Raw genomic sequence first — 16434 nt, forward strand, 5'->3', positions numbered from 1 at the left:
ACCTCTTTTCTGATATTAAACACTGAATATCACTTTAATAGCTCTATTAAAAACTAATAAACCAAACTCTACATAGTGCCGAAGCTTATTTTTCATCCTTCTCATTCGTTTCACAACAGCGTGGGTGCTGACCTCTAAGGACAACACTGGACAAAAGCATCCAAACTCCAGGCATCGTGCCACAGGAAGAGTCAGGATGAAATGAACAGGAACAAACATTTTGAAGACATCACTGCAAAGACGGGATAGCGGAGCTGATCCCTACCAGAACTTTCTAACTCTCATTATCCCGCCTGTGCTAATTGTAGCACCGAGCCCGTATCCACATAACGCTAGGGAAGGAGGACTAAATACACCAGGTGTAACAAAGCTACAGGGTCCTGTTTTCCAGCCTACTAGCAACTAATACCCTTGGTTTGTTAGCGTTATCTTGACCATAAATATCTTTTACTACCTCTGTACAATATTTTCCTCTTGGGCCTGCGCTGCGTTCTAGGGACACGTGTGCACAGATCACTCTACTGCAAAAATTGCTGCTGATATCATCACCAGCTGAAAAGCATGAGACACATCAATGATTACAATACAGCTTAAACAGGTTCTGTGAGACTCCTATTAGTACTAACCGTACCCACGTAACTGAACACATCACAGCTTCCCCATTTCGAAAATTTAGTTATAAGAGAGAAACCATTTAAAAAAGTACAGAAAGTTGTGGGGTTTTTTTAAAGTCTCTTAGAAATAAGCTATACACCAGTTATTACAAAACTACATGCTGTAACTCCAGCTTGTTTTTAATTTACGAGACTTCAATTACCAATTTTATACGACTGCCAGACTCAATGGGAAGAAAGATGAATGACTGCTTGAGAGCCAAAATTTAGACGTTCTATTTTAAATTTCTACCTACTTCATATAATGATTTTATATTGACATGCATTTTGTTATATTAATTTGGACTGTGAACACCTGTCTTTTGTTTCTAAACAATACATGATCTGAGCGAAACATCAGGTCATTGCTCACTGAAGATTAATAGCTAAGAATGACAGCTTTTATGCCATTGAAACCATTACTACAGGCTAATAGAAAACATGCTTCTGGACATGTGTCACCACTTTGTGGTCACAGCAGCAGAAAAAGTTAATGAAATAAAATAATGAATATCCTAGTTAAACTAGCTCTTTTTTAAAAAAATTTGTTCCAACTACAAGCATTTTCATGGTTTGGGCTGGATGGATACACAATTTTCTAGGATTTATAAAGAAATGATCAATTAATTCTCTTTAACATGCAGCTTTATGGAGCTCAGGTATTCTTTGTTTCCTTGGTTATCACAGCTTACAATAATTCCTGCATGTTTTCATCAAAATGACAGTCTGTATGATGGTTCCCCACAGAGAACTGCTATTAACAGATGTTGGAAGTGATACCAGTGATGGATATCAGGGGCTGGGAAAGCCTGAAGGGCAGGTTACCACATGAGATTTCAGTACTAAAGCATTAGGCTTTCAGCTTTGGAAGTCTGCCACCTTGGAAGTCTGGGAGTTTGACACCTAAATTCCCTAAAGAGCAAACAATTTTGTCTGGTCTGACTACTGAAGGCTTAGTCTACGCTACGGTGCAGTTTTGTATCAACTGATTGTCAGAATGGGTGCACTAATTGTAAATCCTTATGCAAAATGGGAATACTGCTTCCAGAACTTTGATTTTAAACAAAATTAACTGTAGTTCATCTGCTCCCAGCTGACATTAGTGCTCACCTTATATATGGATATAGTCTAAATACACTATGCCCAGAGTTCAGGCAACGTGCACAGAATGCCCCATTTCGGAGCACAAAAATCAGTTTAGGCAGTTTAGTTTGATGGTTAATTCATCGAGAACAGTAGCTGGGTGCATGCAGGTAAAAACTATCAGATGCCTCCATCTTCTGGAAAAAGCTTATTTACTCATTGATTCAAAACCAGGCATGTGGCTCACTTGGGTCAGGTCTAAAAGCATGTGCAAAAAACAGGGATACAGCCATAAAACCTTACAATAAAGGCACAAAAGAAAGATCAGAGAACTATAAAAATTAGCACAAGCATTTATGCGAAGAATTGTAATGAACGATCATGCAAGGGGTTCCTGCTGTGGATTGGGGGCTTGGGGGTCTTTTTTCATTTGGGTGTTTGGGTGTGGATTTTTTGACTTGTTCTCTTTGATTTGGCCACATAATGTTTGACAGAGCTGCACATCAGTCATCAAATGCTCTTTCGGGTCTCACAGTATGAAGTCAAGACTGTGATCCTCTAACAGCTATTAGCTGATAGTCCATCTAGAATTTACAACTTTTCAGCCTGAATGTGCTTTGGGGAGAAAAGCTTTGCCATGTGTCCAGCTGTTTAATGACTCTAGAACCTAGTGAACAAAAAAAAAAAAACAAAAAACAACAAACAAAAGGCAACTCAACTTGAACTCTACACAGAAATGTACCGGTTGCCAGATCTCAAATAACTTCTTAACTTACATATCATGTAAATGAAAGCGTGCACTTCCATTAGCTTTACATTTTGAAAGGCCTTTGTGGTAGAGTGCTTCGTGCTACAACCCAGAGAAAGCACGGATAACTGTAGCGTAACAAGAAAGGTCTGGCGAATCCAAACACTGGATCAGGCCTTCCACAGTATGAGACAGGGCAACACTGATGGAGTTACAGAGCCACTCGCAGATAGCAGCGTATCTCCTCCCCGCACAGCTGTGTTAATTCCACTTTGCAAAGGACACAAAATTAAACTGAAGTGGGTGAAACAAGATAAAGAGCATCTTAATAAAGCAGAGAAGTAATTATCATACGAAGCTCCCCAGGCTACTTGTACAACACATGCAGTTTTTGCATGCATTTCTAAGGAAACATAGATACAATCATAAATCACGATAAGTAAAGAAGCCAAAGAAAAGTTAGACCTAGAAAAAATAGCATGAATTACCAGCTGAGCTCAACTCCTAATCAACCCTTTAAAAAAATAAATTTGCTTAGATCAAGGTATTACCAGACACTACTCCAACTTTGCATGCTGAAGATCTTCAACCCGCCAATGAATATGAAGGCAATGGAGAGATCCCTTGTAAATCACTGTCTAAACACTTGACAAGACAGGAGCTTAGTGGTAACCTAAATATAAATTTGAAGAATTCTTGCAAGGTTTTCAGAGATAGGCATTACCCTCCCTTAGGACCGGTGCGTGGAACCAAAATGTGATGAGCCTAAAGCTACTACATAAATATATTACAGATGCTGTATTACTACAAAATAACAGGACATGAAAAATAGAAGTTTCAAAATGCCTGGTCTTTAATGCCTTAGTGCATGGCATTGTTTTCAAACCACGGAACAGCTGAGGCTCAAAGAGACCCCTAGAGATCATCTGGTCCAACTCAACTCCCCTGCTCTGGTAGGACCACCTAGACCCTGTTGCCCAGGATGGTATCCAGAAGGCTTTTGAGTATTTCTGAGGAGGGAGGCTCCACAACCTCTCTGGGCAACCTGCTCCAGTGCTCAGCCACGCTCACAGAAGGAAAAAAAAAAAAAAAAAAAAAAAAAAAAAAAAAAAAAAAAAAAAAGCAGCACACTAAAATGGCCTTTTCAAAAGCAGACTATAAATTTCATCTAAAACAAAACAAAACAAAACATTTATCAGTTTCCTGCTGCTCAGAGTTGTCATGAACTACCTCCAACAACTAGAAATGCCTAGAATACTTGTGTCGTTAAAGAGAACAAATCCCTCAATTGTACAGCCATTTTGTGACAGCCCTGAAAAGTAACCAACGTGTGTCTCAGACACCGGCCAGCGGTGGGACCTCCCTGACAGACACAACCTTCAATTCCCATTCTAGCTGAAAATATTTACAAAGGACAGGATTACTGCAGAATCTGTTTGTAAAATTCTGAATCACAACAGAACAAAATGATTTCAGGTTACCAAAAAAAAATAAAAAAAAAAAATCCCTTGATGAAGTTTTAAATGTAAGATTTTATTTCTCCTTCCAAAAACTATTTCTCAGGCCAACAGCATCTGCCTAATTTTGCCTGTTTAAAGTAGCATCATACAGTTCCTAATACTACGATATATTAGCCTCTGGGTATTCTGAGACTAAAACTCAAATATGTCATTGTGCTATGATATTTACTAAATAAAATGATTCTTAGGGAAATATTTTTTTTCCAATTTCAAGTTTACTGACACAAATGCAGTCATAAAATATTCATACACAGAATATTCAGGCTGATGCCTCTCTACACCTGCCCTACGCATTCCCAAATTACAGGTAATTTAAAAGCTACACAGTGATAGTGTTGAAGTGAAAAATTAAGACTGCTGTTTTCTGTTCCCGTATTGCTTGTATAACTTTTTGAAACCTGGAAACATAAGTCCAAAGGGAAATTACCCGGTATCTTTCTATCAACTAAGTAGACAACAGCATATTTTAGTTCAAAAAAGAAACTGAACATTAAACTGTTTTCCTTGTCACACTATCAACTTTTTCCATTATGAAAAGACAGGTTGCTTTCTTTAATGTGTGAAATCATCTAATTTGCTGTATTACAATTTAATATACAAATACTGTGCACTGTGTATGTATATACACACACACACACATGTTCCTGTATATATATTCTAAAAGCATGGCTGGGGAGCAAGCAGAAAGACATTATTGCCCTGGGCACCATGGGTTACTTTGTACTCTCTAGATGGCAGAGGAAACTGCTTCTTCCTTGGCTGCAAATAACAATTATAAGCTTTGCAAAAACTATTGGGAGCCGCAGTCAGGGTTAAGAGAGAAGATGACAAGAAGCAGAAAACCTGAAGCAGGAGTAGAAACTAAGAGATGCTTCAGCAAGGAAGAGGCCTATCTATATCAAAGAACAGCATCAAAACAAAATGGAGAGGAAAAAAAGAGACTTTCCTAAGATCTAGTGTGGATTGTATGGAGCCTGATTCAGCTTGGACACAGCAATAAAGTGTTGAATTGGAAAGAAAATGGCAAAGAAGGACATCCGCCTTGAAATTATTTGGTAGCAAAAGGTAGATCTGCTTCCATTTTTTCTTTAGTACACCTCCCCTAGTTTTCCATTGATAATCTTGTTCAGGTTGATGTTTGTGTTCTAATAAAGCGACTACAGATTACTTCAAAGTAATTGTGGGGTTTCTTAGATGTGCTGCCTACAAAAACAGCCACTCTAATGCACATGTGCTCCTTGTAAGTGAAACTGAATTATTATTTTTTCCAAATATCTAACGCACTGATTGCCCTATAGGAACAGGACTTTGTTCTTGATCATGCCCATGGTAGCTTTTAACAGTATTTATTTTGGAGAGAAGGAAACGAAGGAAGGAAATCAGTATCAGTTCCTCCATGGACAGTCATGACCAAAATGTGTTACGAAGGTTGCTACTGCTGAACAGGTAAAAATGTTAGAAACAGTGCCAGAGAAAAACAATCCATAAATCTACCCAGTAGATGTCTTTCAAAGTTAGACAGAACCTAGAAAGCAAGGAGACAATTTTCAATTAGCTGCCATGATGAGTTTAACATCTTTCTCACGTCTCTCTCTCACAGACACCAGAAGTAATGGCTTCTGCCACCCTCAGCCTCTTCTCTCAAAACCCCCACAGCTCACACGTCAGCTACCCAGCAGAATACTCACGTTCTTTGAGCAGCAAGATTTGAACACCATGGATTTTCCTCCTGTTACTGAAGATTTTAGGTATCAACAAGTCACTAATAAGTTTTATTTTTTCTTCTTTTAACCAACAGAAGTTTCATTGCTGGGCTCAACCTCACCTAAATCAATGTATGTTCAAGCTAGTCTAAGAATTTAGCCCTTTATTGATGCTTATCTTTTTTTTTAATGTCTTGAGACACTTGGTGTATATATATGTAAGTTGGACAGCTAATATGTAGATGCCTAAATTCACGTGGAACAAATTCAGGGAGTAGTATGTGTAGATGTATGCACATACACACACATATATAAATATAGGTTAAAAGTACTGAGTTATACAACGTCCAAAAGAAGCAGACATTGCACAAGGCACACTCTTACAGAGACAGATGCTTTAGAAGAACAGCAGAAAAACTCAGATTTATTCTCTCCTTCACACTCCATGTAATGGAGGAACAAAAAAGGCACCCAGACCTCTCACCTAGCTGCAGTGGATCCTACGTGGTGTACGCTCACTAGAAATATGTTTGGTTTTGCTAATAGTTTGAAGATCTGGGAAAAAAATTAAATGTTTCCAGTAAACAATTAACTTCACATTTTCAAACACAATGATTCCAAATCAAATGTGGGGGGAAGCTGGTGCCTTGAGTATTGAAAGTGTCCGACTGTATGATAGCAGGGAAGGTGACAGATCTATAAAGGAAATAGAAATGCTACAGATTTGCTTAAAAAACTTCACCCATACAGTCTATCTGGTAGGAGGCTTTTAAAGAATGGCCACCAGTGTGTCTTAAACACCATGCCTTTTAACCCTGCTTAGACAGCGTGAGGTGCAAGTTAAAACATGATGTTCCTGCTGCGCTGGTACTCACAGTTTTACTCCTACTGTAAAAGCAACAGCAATGGTAGTACAATTATGGGAAAACTGAACGCTGTTTGGGATGTTATCAGTTTATGAAAAAAGGGCAATACAGCAAAGTGCTTACGTTATCATATTATTAAATGTATTATACATTCACAGTGTGTGTCATAAGTTACTGTAAAGAATTCTCTCCTGGCATCTCATACATTTTAAGAATAATTTTTAAAAATACCATGCATAAAGAAAATGACAGGATGATAAGCAGCTAGAGTAATTTTTTTTAACATTGACAACTAAGTAGATGATTAATAAGTTTGAAAATAATGCTAAAAAATGCTGCCAAGATTACACAAAATTGTTCCAAGCAATCTCCCATCCAGTTTTCTCCTGTTACTTTAAGCTGCAGTCTGTTGTACACGTATAACTCTTTTTCTAGAATTTCTATAAAAGCTTTGCATATTTCCCAGACACGCAGCACGTGACAGAACAAGCCCTTGAAGAAAACATAACACTAAGAGAAACCACCAAGGCAGCAAATCAGTATCTTTCCCATCTACAGTCAGAGCTCCTTTATTTTCCAAATCCATCAATATTTAATGATGAATTTTCTATTACTGATTTTTTATAGTCATGGCTTCAAAGTTGTACCTCAAATGGGACTTGAGCCGAATTTAAAAAAAAAAAGAAAGAAAGTAATTTGGAATATCTGCCTTCCAACTCTTCAACACCTCAGACTACAAGGCTCCCTACATCTGGAGAGCTTTACCTGCTCAGAAGCAAACAAGGCTGAGCTGGGCAGCTCTCATCTAAGCTTCACCACAATACAGAGTGTGTGCGCGCCTTATTCTGTTAAATCACTGGAGCTTTGATTTCTTAAATATTCCCGGCACAGACTGACAGCACTGCATTTAGCACTCCAAGGGTCGCTCATGCGTCTGCACTCCAGACCAGTCAGATAAGAGGTGTAAACAGAACTGGAGCTTGGTCTGGAACCCAAAACCTGTCCCTTGTCAGCATGCTCTTCCCTCACATTCAGAATTTGCCTCTGGCTTCCCTCTTAGTTTCTTGCACATTGCCCCGATTCTTGAAAAGGATGCTGTAACTTTACACGGTAACTTTGATGGTACTATCATTTTATGCTTTTCTTTGCCGTACAGGGGTTTAGCTTACAAATCTTAAGCACACACACAGGGTCTGGACTTACTAATTAGTGCACTGTATATCATTAATTTCCAACAAAGCATGCAAATCTTTTTGTGTAACTAAAAATATATCATAAGGTAACAAATTAATTTCGTTTTATGTTTTGGCTACCTGTTTCACATCAGACATAATAACTACCTGAAACTATTTTTAATTAAGAATAAGAACAGATAACTGTAATAAAATTACAGTCACAGTTTTTGACACAAAAAATAAACTAGAGCGAGGATCAATCACAGAGTAAACCTGCATTAGATGGAAAGCTTTTTAATGCTGCAGTAACAATAATGCTACAGATTCCAAAATAAGTAACAGGTAAGACTTACGAACATCCTTATTAAGTACTCATAGTATGGCAAATATCCGTAGTCATTTTTCTATACATAGATCATTTTCCTATATAATTGAAATACTTTACCCTTACTCAATACCTCCCTGCATTCTAGATCTCAGACTCTGAGAATCTTTTGAAAATTAGGACTGGAGAAGAACATGTGGAATCAGCTAGTCCACTGCCCTTTTCCAAAGCTAGAGAAACTTGAGAATTTTAAAAATATAGTGTAGGTGATAATGCATATTTCATAATGTCTTTATGCAATCTATGTCACAGTTTAACCAGTAGAAAGTTTTCCTTGTATTCCACCTTAATCTTTCTTGTTGCAACGCAATCCCATTACTTCTTCCTCAGCCCAAGTAGGGGAAGGCACTTTATCATCATTTTCTCTTTTCAGCTTCCTTTTGCTTATAATAACAGAAGCCTGTTATTATGCTTCTATCTTTTCTATGTCCTTATTTTTAGGTTTGTCACATCTACTAAGCCTGCATCATATCAGGATGCAAAGCGAGTCCTTAAATTTCTTTTAAAGCTATTGAAGTGTCAGCAATTATAGTGAGCAAAAATCCAGAAAAGGCAATTTATTTTTAGCCATTGTTTAATCACAACTATTCAAAACCTTCGGAAACATGAATTGTATCTTCTTCCTACAACAACTGTTACTCATCTCATAGTAATCTGATAGTATAACATGATACAATACCACTATGAATGTATCGATTATCTGATGACGGTTGTAAGGGCATCATCATTCCCAGAGTATAATAAGGACAATAGTTATAAACATACAAAGTTTTCCATCCCTGGACAAAGGCAGAAGATAACTGATCACTCAGGAGTGGACAGTCAGCTTCTTTCAGAGCTTTCTCAATGACCTCCTAAAATTATAAAAACGGATTTAGGAAAGGATTGGCATAGTTAAGGAAAAAAAAAGTTTTCTGAGGACTGATAGACTTGCTGTGCATCTCCTCCTTCCTTTCAAGATCATCAGGGATCTAAGGAATAACAAAGGCTAATCCAGCCTATAAGAGAAAAGGAAGTTTTTCTTGGAAATCTTTTTTTTTGATCTATGTCACCAATAGTCAAAGTTGGGAGGTGAGATTTTACCTATAAATGTATATAACACAACAGCAGAATACATGTACGAATTCATAAGTATTTTTGTCAGGCCACTGGGAAAAAAAATATTTTATGTAGTATGTCATGAGTACATCAAGAGAATAATTCTTAGTTTTTCTCCTACTGTATGCCACTTTGCCTCTCAACTGTCGGGATTGAGTACAACTTCTTTTCCCAGCTTCAGCTGCTCTCCAATTCATAACCAAGTTACACCCTTGTAACTATAGCAACTTGTTGTATGAAGAATATTACAGCATTACAGCTGTAGTATAGGAGTTAGAGCCATTACCTTGTCATTCCCTTAAAAAGTTTTCAATCTGGATCCTCAAAGAAATAACTCGGGAGCTCTGAGGAAAAAACGCACCACGTGCTCAGGCAGTCTCAGCCCCTGTGCAGAAGGGTGAGTCAGTAGAAAAGAAATGCTGGTAGGGTTATGCCAGAAACTTAGCTGGCAGCAGCAGCAGAGAAAAGCAGCACGAGAAAGGACTATGAGGATGACTGGGGTTTTTTTTCAGTTCTTCATGACTTTTCTTCTTTGATTGACTATTCCATACCATTTCCTGTCTCATTTTCTCATTATTTCAGTCACACTTAAGTTCAGCTTCTGACTGGGTTGCCCTTCCTTCCAATCATATTTTTTCCTTATGCCTTTACTTTAATTATGGTTTTAATTTGCAGCTACTTTCTTTTTTTGTTGCCAAAAACATTAGCAGAATGAAGGTGGAACAAAAAAAAAAAATTAAAAAAAGAACTATCTCTTTCTTTCTTTAGATTTGCACACTGCCTGATCTGAACTATGGTTCCAAAATCCTCTTAAATCCAAGTAAAATTGATTTGGCTTATCTATGGATCATTGGTATTATTTCCTGCAGAAATCCCTGGCCCACAATTTGGGCACCTCTATCATAGGAAGAAAAATCATGATACTGAAGAAAATCTAACAGTTCATAATGACCACATTCATCAAAATGTCTTAAAGACTTAAACAGATTTATGGGCTCTATACTACAAAATATACCAATGCAGATAAGGCCTCAAAATAATGACAATCTTTGTTTTTTAAAGCATTCTTTAGTTTAAATAGCTCCTGTTAAAATCATGTCTACCAATAAAAATATGTACTTCTAAAGACTAGGGTTGAAAAAACAAGTCATAAAATTTATAATTTTACTGGTCTTATAAATTGATTTTAGCCATTATTGTACTACACATAATTCACTAAAGGTGATGGAATGCTTATTTGGTTGATAGCTAACGTATCCCTGAAGAATAAAAGCTCTATTAATACATCATTTTGCCATAAAGTGCTATAGACAGCAAAAGAGCATTTTGTCAACTTCAGGAAATAAGAGAACTATTAAGAATTATTTAAAGTGTCATAAAGCAACAGCAAAATGTGCAATTGTCAATAGGGGCAGACATTAGTCTTTCCATCCCCTTGAACACACTTTCTACATATCGTGCTTGAGTTTACCAGATGCGCAGCTTTGTGCATTGACTGCTGCATGTTAACGTGCTGAGGAACAAGTGAAGCCTTTAAATGAATAATCATTCCTTAACAAGCAAAAGTCCAGTTAAAGAAACAACAACGGAGAAGAAATCATCATAGGACAAAATTTTGTAGCAGCCTCCTAGATTCAATCTCAACTACCTTAATTACTTTTCATATTGGATATACCCCCCACCTTCCCCCATTTAGTTGTAAGGGAAGGAATACCTGTCAACTTTAAAATCACCCATGCAAGTAAAAAAGCAGCCCTACGGCAATACACAAAAACCATCTGCATTACTGGACCTCATTCTCTCTTTCACTTCAAGGAGAATCCTCCAATGCAGCAATTAGAAAACTGAACAGATTGAATAGGTTAGCGTACCTTACAATCCTCCGTGTACCAGGCTTTTCTGTTTGAACTACACATGAATAACATGCGTTGGTCTCTTAAATGTGTAATTTTTCCACTAGCATCACACATTTATACAAATCAGTGCTATCAGACATTATGGTAGGTGTCAAACTTCATTTATAAGAAACATCTCACTGCTTTTAAGAGGATCATTTACATGGAATGAAACGATGCCTCTCTGGAATATCAGGATTTAAGGTGTTGCTCCCACAAAACAGCTTCTTTCTCCTCCTTTCCCTAACTGGGAGAGCATCTTTAAATTACCGTCTTGTTCTTAGAGCATCCAGACCAAACAACAACTGCAAAATGATGATTCTGAATGCAAAGTTTCTCTTAAAAATATTAATCTGATTTTGAATCATTAATTTAGCTGATCGGCTCATGAGTAAACATTTTACCTTCAAAGAAAAGTTAATTTCATGTTACAGTAAAAAAGTTAAATTCACATTACATAAAATGTCAGTTCAATTTTTTTTTTTCCTCCCAGCAGAACAACTTACCTGTACACTGTCCTCCATTTGTGGGATCCCCATAATATCCTGGCATGCACGTTTCACACTGTTTTCCTGTTGTTAAGTTTTTACATTGATCACAGACATTACTGTTGACGCAGGTGCTGTGGCCATTGCACTGGCAAGCTAGAATGTAACATTTAAAGAGTCATTACTAAATTGCTCTTGGGAACAAAATCATCCTTATGTGAGTACGAAGTTGTGATCAAATGTATTTCTGAGGAGTCTCCTGACTAATGACCAGCACATACATTTGTACTTTAACACAGAACCTCTTTAAAATAGCATGTATATAGCATGCTATATACATAGCATACATACAAAACATGTATTCACACAGAAGAGCACAGAAGTTGACCATGTAGTGACACGTGAGCTTAAGGCGTGTGAGAAAGTCTTTTTGCCACTGTGAGTGACTGAATCCAGTCCTTTAGCTTTAAAATGCTGCCCAGTCGCTTAAGAAACCTCTCAAGAGACAGTAAGTCACCAACTGAGAGCAAATAAAACCCCCCACACCTACATGCAATCCGCTGTGAAGCATTTGAAGGGCTACTGTGATGGAGAATGTGAACAACTCGCACTCAAACTTGTATCTACTGGGGAGAAAGAACTTACAAAAGAATTAACCGAAAATTGCCTTATTTTTAACAGTTCTGATCCTCCCATTAGCTTTGGCACATTAAGGGGTTTTAAGGACATCTGAGCCACATCAAACATCTCCAGTCCCTCCTCACTACAGCCAGCTTTGGTCAGAGTAGAAAAACTGGAACTCTTACTGACATAAATTGACCCTAAGAGCGTGAAATTGCTTTTTGTCAAACAGCAACACTACAAACCACCTATCTTGCACCACAACTCCTCTTCAGTATTCCACGTTTTGAAGAAACTCAGAAAGTACTGATCACTGTTGCAGCAAAATCACAATGTGAATTCCGCCAGAATCATTGATCCTGCTGCCAGGACTCGGCCGAACGACCAGGAGGTTTTGAAGGATGACCTCGCCGTAGACTGGGACCTTGGAGCTCCTAGTGCTCAGCAGATTAGTGACAATTACAGCACCTTGTCAAGTGTCAGACTACATCAAACCTGCCAATCCCTTACTGGCGAGGGGTGTGCAAGGCCCAGCATAGGACAGATATCTCAATACATCATTTAGTTTAATTTTTTTTTTTATTATTATTTGGATTCTTAATCTAAATGTCATGGTGTCTTGGCTAGGAAAAAAAAGAGAAAAAAAAAAAAGAGATTCTCACTGCATGACTTAAAGGTTTTTAGAGCTGTTTTAGAATTTAGTAACTTAATACATTTACAGTCATCGCCAGGCTTGGCTCATAAACCATTAAAGCTCCCAAGTTTGCAATCTCTTCCTTTTTCTGTAGCTATGCCTACAGAACCTTGTAAACAAGTATCAAACATTTCTGTACTACTAGACCAGAAGTTTTCACACTGTCTTGAATAAACATCCTTCGAAATTACAAGTTTTCTTCTTGCTAAGAACACTTGATTTTTAGACAACTTGGTGGTATTTTCCTCCAGGCAGTTTTCCGTTCTGCAGTGTTGGCTTTCCCAGAAAAAGCTACACAAAAGTACCATGAATTGCAGCTCCATTTTGGGTTTTGTTTGTATGTCTTACACATTAAATTACTTAAAGCAAATGTAAAAAAAAAAAAAAAATGCGTCCCAATAAACTGAAAGTTCAAACAGCGAATTAGATAGGTGTTCTATTAAAGTAAGATTGCCTAATTAAGACTCTATCACGATATAAGGAGAATGTTTCATTCTAGTATTCTCTAATTAGTGGGTCATTGATGTGTACATCATCTATTCTTTCTAATGCTTAGTTTCATATTTCTTATTTTTTGTGTTATTTAAAGGATAAATGAAACTAAAATCAATTTTTTTATTGTGACTTTTAGTTTGCTGCAAGTGATAATATTTTCTGGTCATATATGATAGTCTTACATTTTGTTAAGGCAAAGATAATGGAAGAGATTTTAAATCAAACTAAAAATATATGTGCAACAAGAATTACTACAACCTGCAATTTAAATGGCACACCATTTAAAAATTATATTACATTTTTGCTGATTTTCACTGAGAAAAGTGAAGCGCCAGAAGAACTGCACATTGCAACAACTTTCTGTGATACAAACAAGTGCAAACTGGAGACATCAGTATTAAATAATTACAGTAATAATTAGAATAACGGGATGCAGTAAGGATCTTTAAATAAGAACTAGGAGTTAAATTTAAAAAGTCAATTTTCCTTAAGTGATTTTACTTTACGTCAGTGGAAGCAACAGAGTAGTTTTTCTCACATGTACAAATGTGATGTAGCTGAATCTTCAGCTGATTCTGCCCTGAAGATAAGTAATTCTATGACTAATTTGCTTTTGACCTCTGTGTTGAAACGGTTGCTGATGCTGACAAATGTTGGTAATTATAGTTTTAGGAAAAATTTAATGCTAAGAAAAATATACAAAACCCAGGTCTGCATTACAGTCTAGATCTAGTGTAAAAATACTTTAACTAGTTTTAAACAAACTAGTTAGAATCAATTCACACTGTTTTTCAGAGGAGAAATTTAGGCTTTAAATGCAAACTTGGGCTTACATTCTACCTAACACTACCCAACACTATTTATTTTTCTTTTTTTCTTACGTATGTATGGTATTTGCCATTTTATTTATAATAATAGTCCAGTTAAAATGGAAATGTGATGAAAAAAATAAAAATGTATTCATATAAAAAGAAATACTATGACAGCTGCTTTTAGGCCTATTGATTTCAAAATGATCAGTCACAAAAAGAAACGCTTTTTTTACGCTACCTGCCAAATACTAGTTCTAAAGTATTGAACACACAGAAAATGAGAATGAATTTAAAATATTTAACACCAACACAATTGCCCAGGGGCACAATAGAGAGCGTGGATAGGAACTACAGTTGGGGTCGTTCATCCTGGAGAAAAGCAGGCTCCGAGGAGACCTTATAGTGGTCTACCAGTATCTTAAGGGGGCCTACAAGAAAGCTGGTGAGGGACTTTTTAGGATGTCGGGTAATGGTAGGACTAGAGGGAATAGATTAAAACTAGAGATGGGTCGATTCAGACTGGACGTTAGGAAGAAGTTCTTCACCATGAGGGTGGTGAGACACCAGAACAGGTTGCCCAGAGAGGTGGTGGAAGCCCCATCCCTGGAAGTTTTTAAGGCCAGGCTGGATGGGGCTCTGAGCAACCTGGTCTAGTAGGAGGTCTCCCTGCCCAGGGCAGGGGGTTTGGAACTAGATGATCTTTAAGGTCCCTTCAACCCTAACAATTCTATGATTCTATGATTCTACGATTCTACAAGTAAAACTAAGTGCATACATGAACGAACATGAATGGTTTAGCCAACTACTCATCCATGTGGCAAAATAATCTCCAAACTATGTTATAACCTATTTATTTTTATTTTCATCCAAACAACAAACTGTTCAGTAAGTTTATATACATATTACATTCTATCTTATTTCTAGTACATCAAATAATTGCTGTGCTAAGAATAATAAACTGTGTCAGTATAATCCATTAGAGATAATATTTTCAGAAAACAAAAACAAATGCTTGGGAATAAAACCTACAGCCTATACCAATCAAAATGAAATTTCACATCAATTGAAATTTTATTCCTATGACTTCTGTAGGATGTGCCTCAAACTCACAAAACTATTGGGTTTCAAAACAAAAGTGGAGCTGCAGTGAGTTCGTGGTCAAAACACACAACAAATACAGCATTTTATCCATTAAACAACCAAGGTGATGAAATCGTCTAACTCAAACATTTCAGACAAGCAATATATATCTCCATTACAATTCCACTAGTTGTAGATACTGTGTATTGCAGTGAAAGTCTAACTGCACGTATTATCAACCTACCTGTATTTTAACATACAGACCAAGGACTGAAGTTTCTAGACAATGTACTGTCATTCTATTGTTTCCAGAAATTTCCTAGAGGCTTCTTTTTTCAGGAAACAGTATTAGATGGTTTGAGGTTTTTTGGTTTGAACTCTGAACATTTGACAGTGTTCGCTTAGTTTTACATTTCGGTTTCTAAACTTTTAAAAATTTTATTCTCTCCCTATTGATTTAAAAAAAAGTTCCCAAATTAACACTTTCTTCAGAGATGTCGCTTTCTAAATAATACTGTATACACACACATATATATGCGTACACACACATACACAGAGAATACACTGCTGAAAAAAGTACCCAGGAGAGCAAATAGTTGCAGGTACCCACAGAAGTTTTGATTCTAGAGAAGCTCCAGCTTTCAAATACATCAGCAGTAGGAACAGTTGCTGGAAAAATACTTTTAGTACAATTACACTATTTATTCTAAAAAAAAACAACTTTCCAAGCTGTCTTTTAAGCTGTATTATTTACTGTAAATTACCACTGGAGGTCTGTCAAACTCCCCAGCGTGCTTTTCATTTCCCTGCACTACTACACCGCTGCTTTCACACATCGCTTTCAGGGTTTGAGTATTTCCATGCAGGAGGCTGTACCAACCTCAGCTTCCACTGCCCTAAAGCACCCCATGTCTTGCTTACTTTTCCAATGAACTTAAAAATTAAAATACGATCATCAGATTGGTATGGCTTAAATTTAGACTGCAGAGATGCTCTTTAAGCTTGCAAAAGCGTACATTCCATTTACTCAAAATGTCTAAAAGGTAGCCTGGAGGCACAGCTCGGGTATTTGGCAGCCCCCCATTCTCACGGCCTGCCAGACTTTGGCATGAAGAGCG

The 16434-nt window shown here is 37.1% G+C and overlaps 1 protein-coding gene across 6 annotated transcripts in view; it reads right to left on the minus strand.

Moving 5' to 3' along the window:
• ATRNL1 (attractin like 1) overlaps positions 1-16434 on the minus strand; it is a 527881-nt gene that overhangs the window by 369929 nt on the left and 141518 nt on the right. For all 6 annotated transcript variants that reach the window (XM_063338744.1, XM_063338742.1, XM_063338741.1 and 3 more), the window contains exon 19: positions 11633-11770. In XM_063338744.1, the coding sequence (XP_063194814.1) occupies positions 11633-11770 (138 nt within the window). The remainder of the gene's footprint in view (positions 1-11632; positions 11771-16434) is intronic.

This window comes from Chroicocephalus ridibundus, chromosome 6, assembly GCF_963924245.1.
Source record: "Chroicocephalus ridibundus chromosome 6, bChrRid1.1, whole genome shotgun sequence".
NCBI lineage: Eukaryota > Metazoa > Chordata > Aves > Charadriiformes > Laridae > Chroicocephalus > Chroicocephalus ridibundus.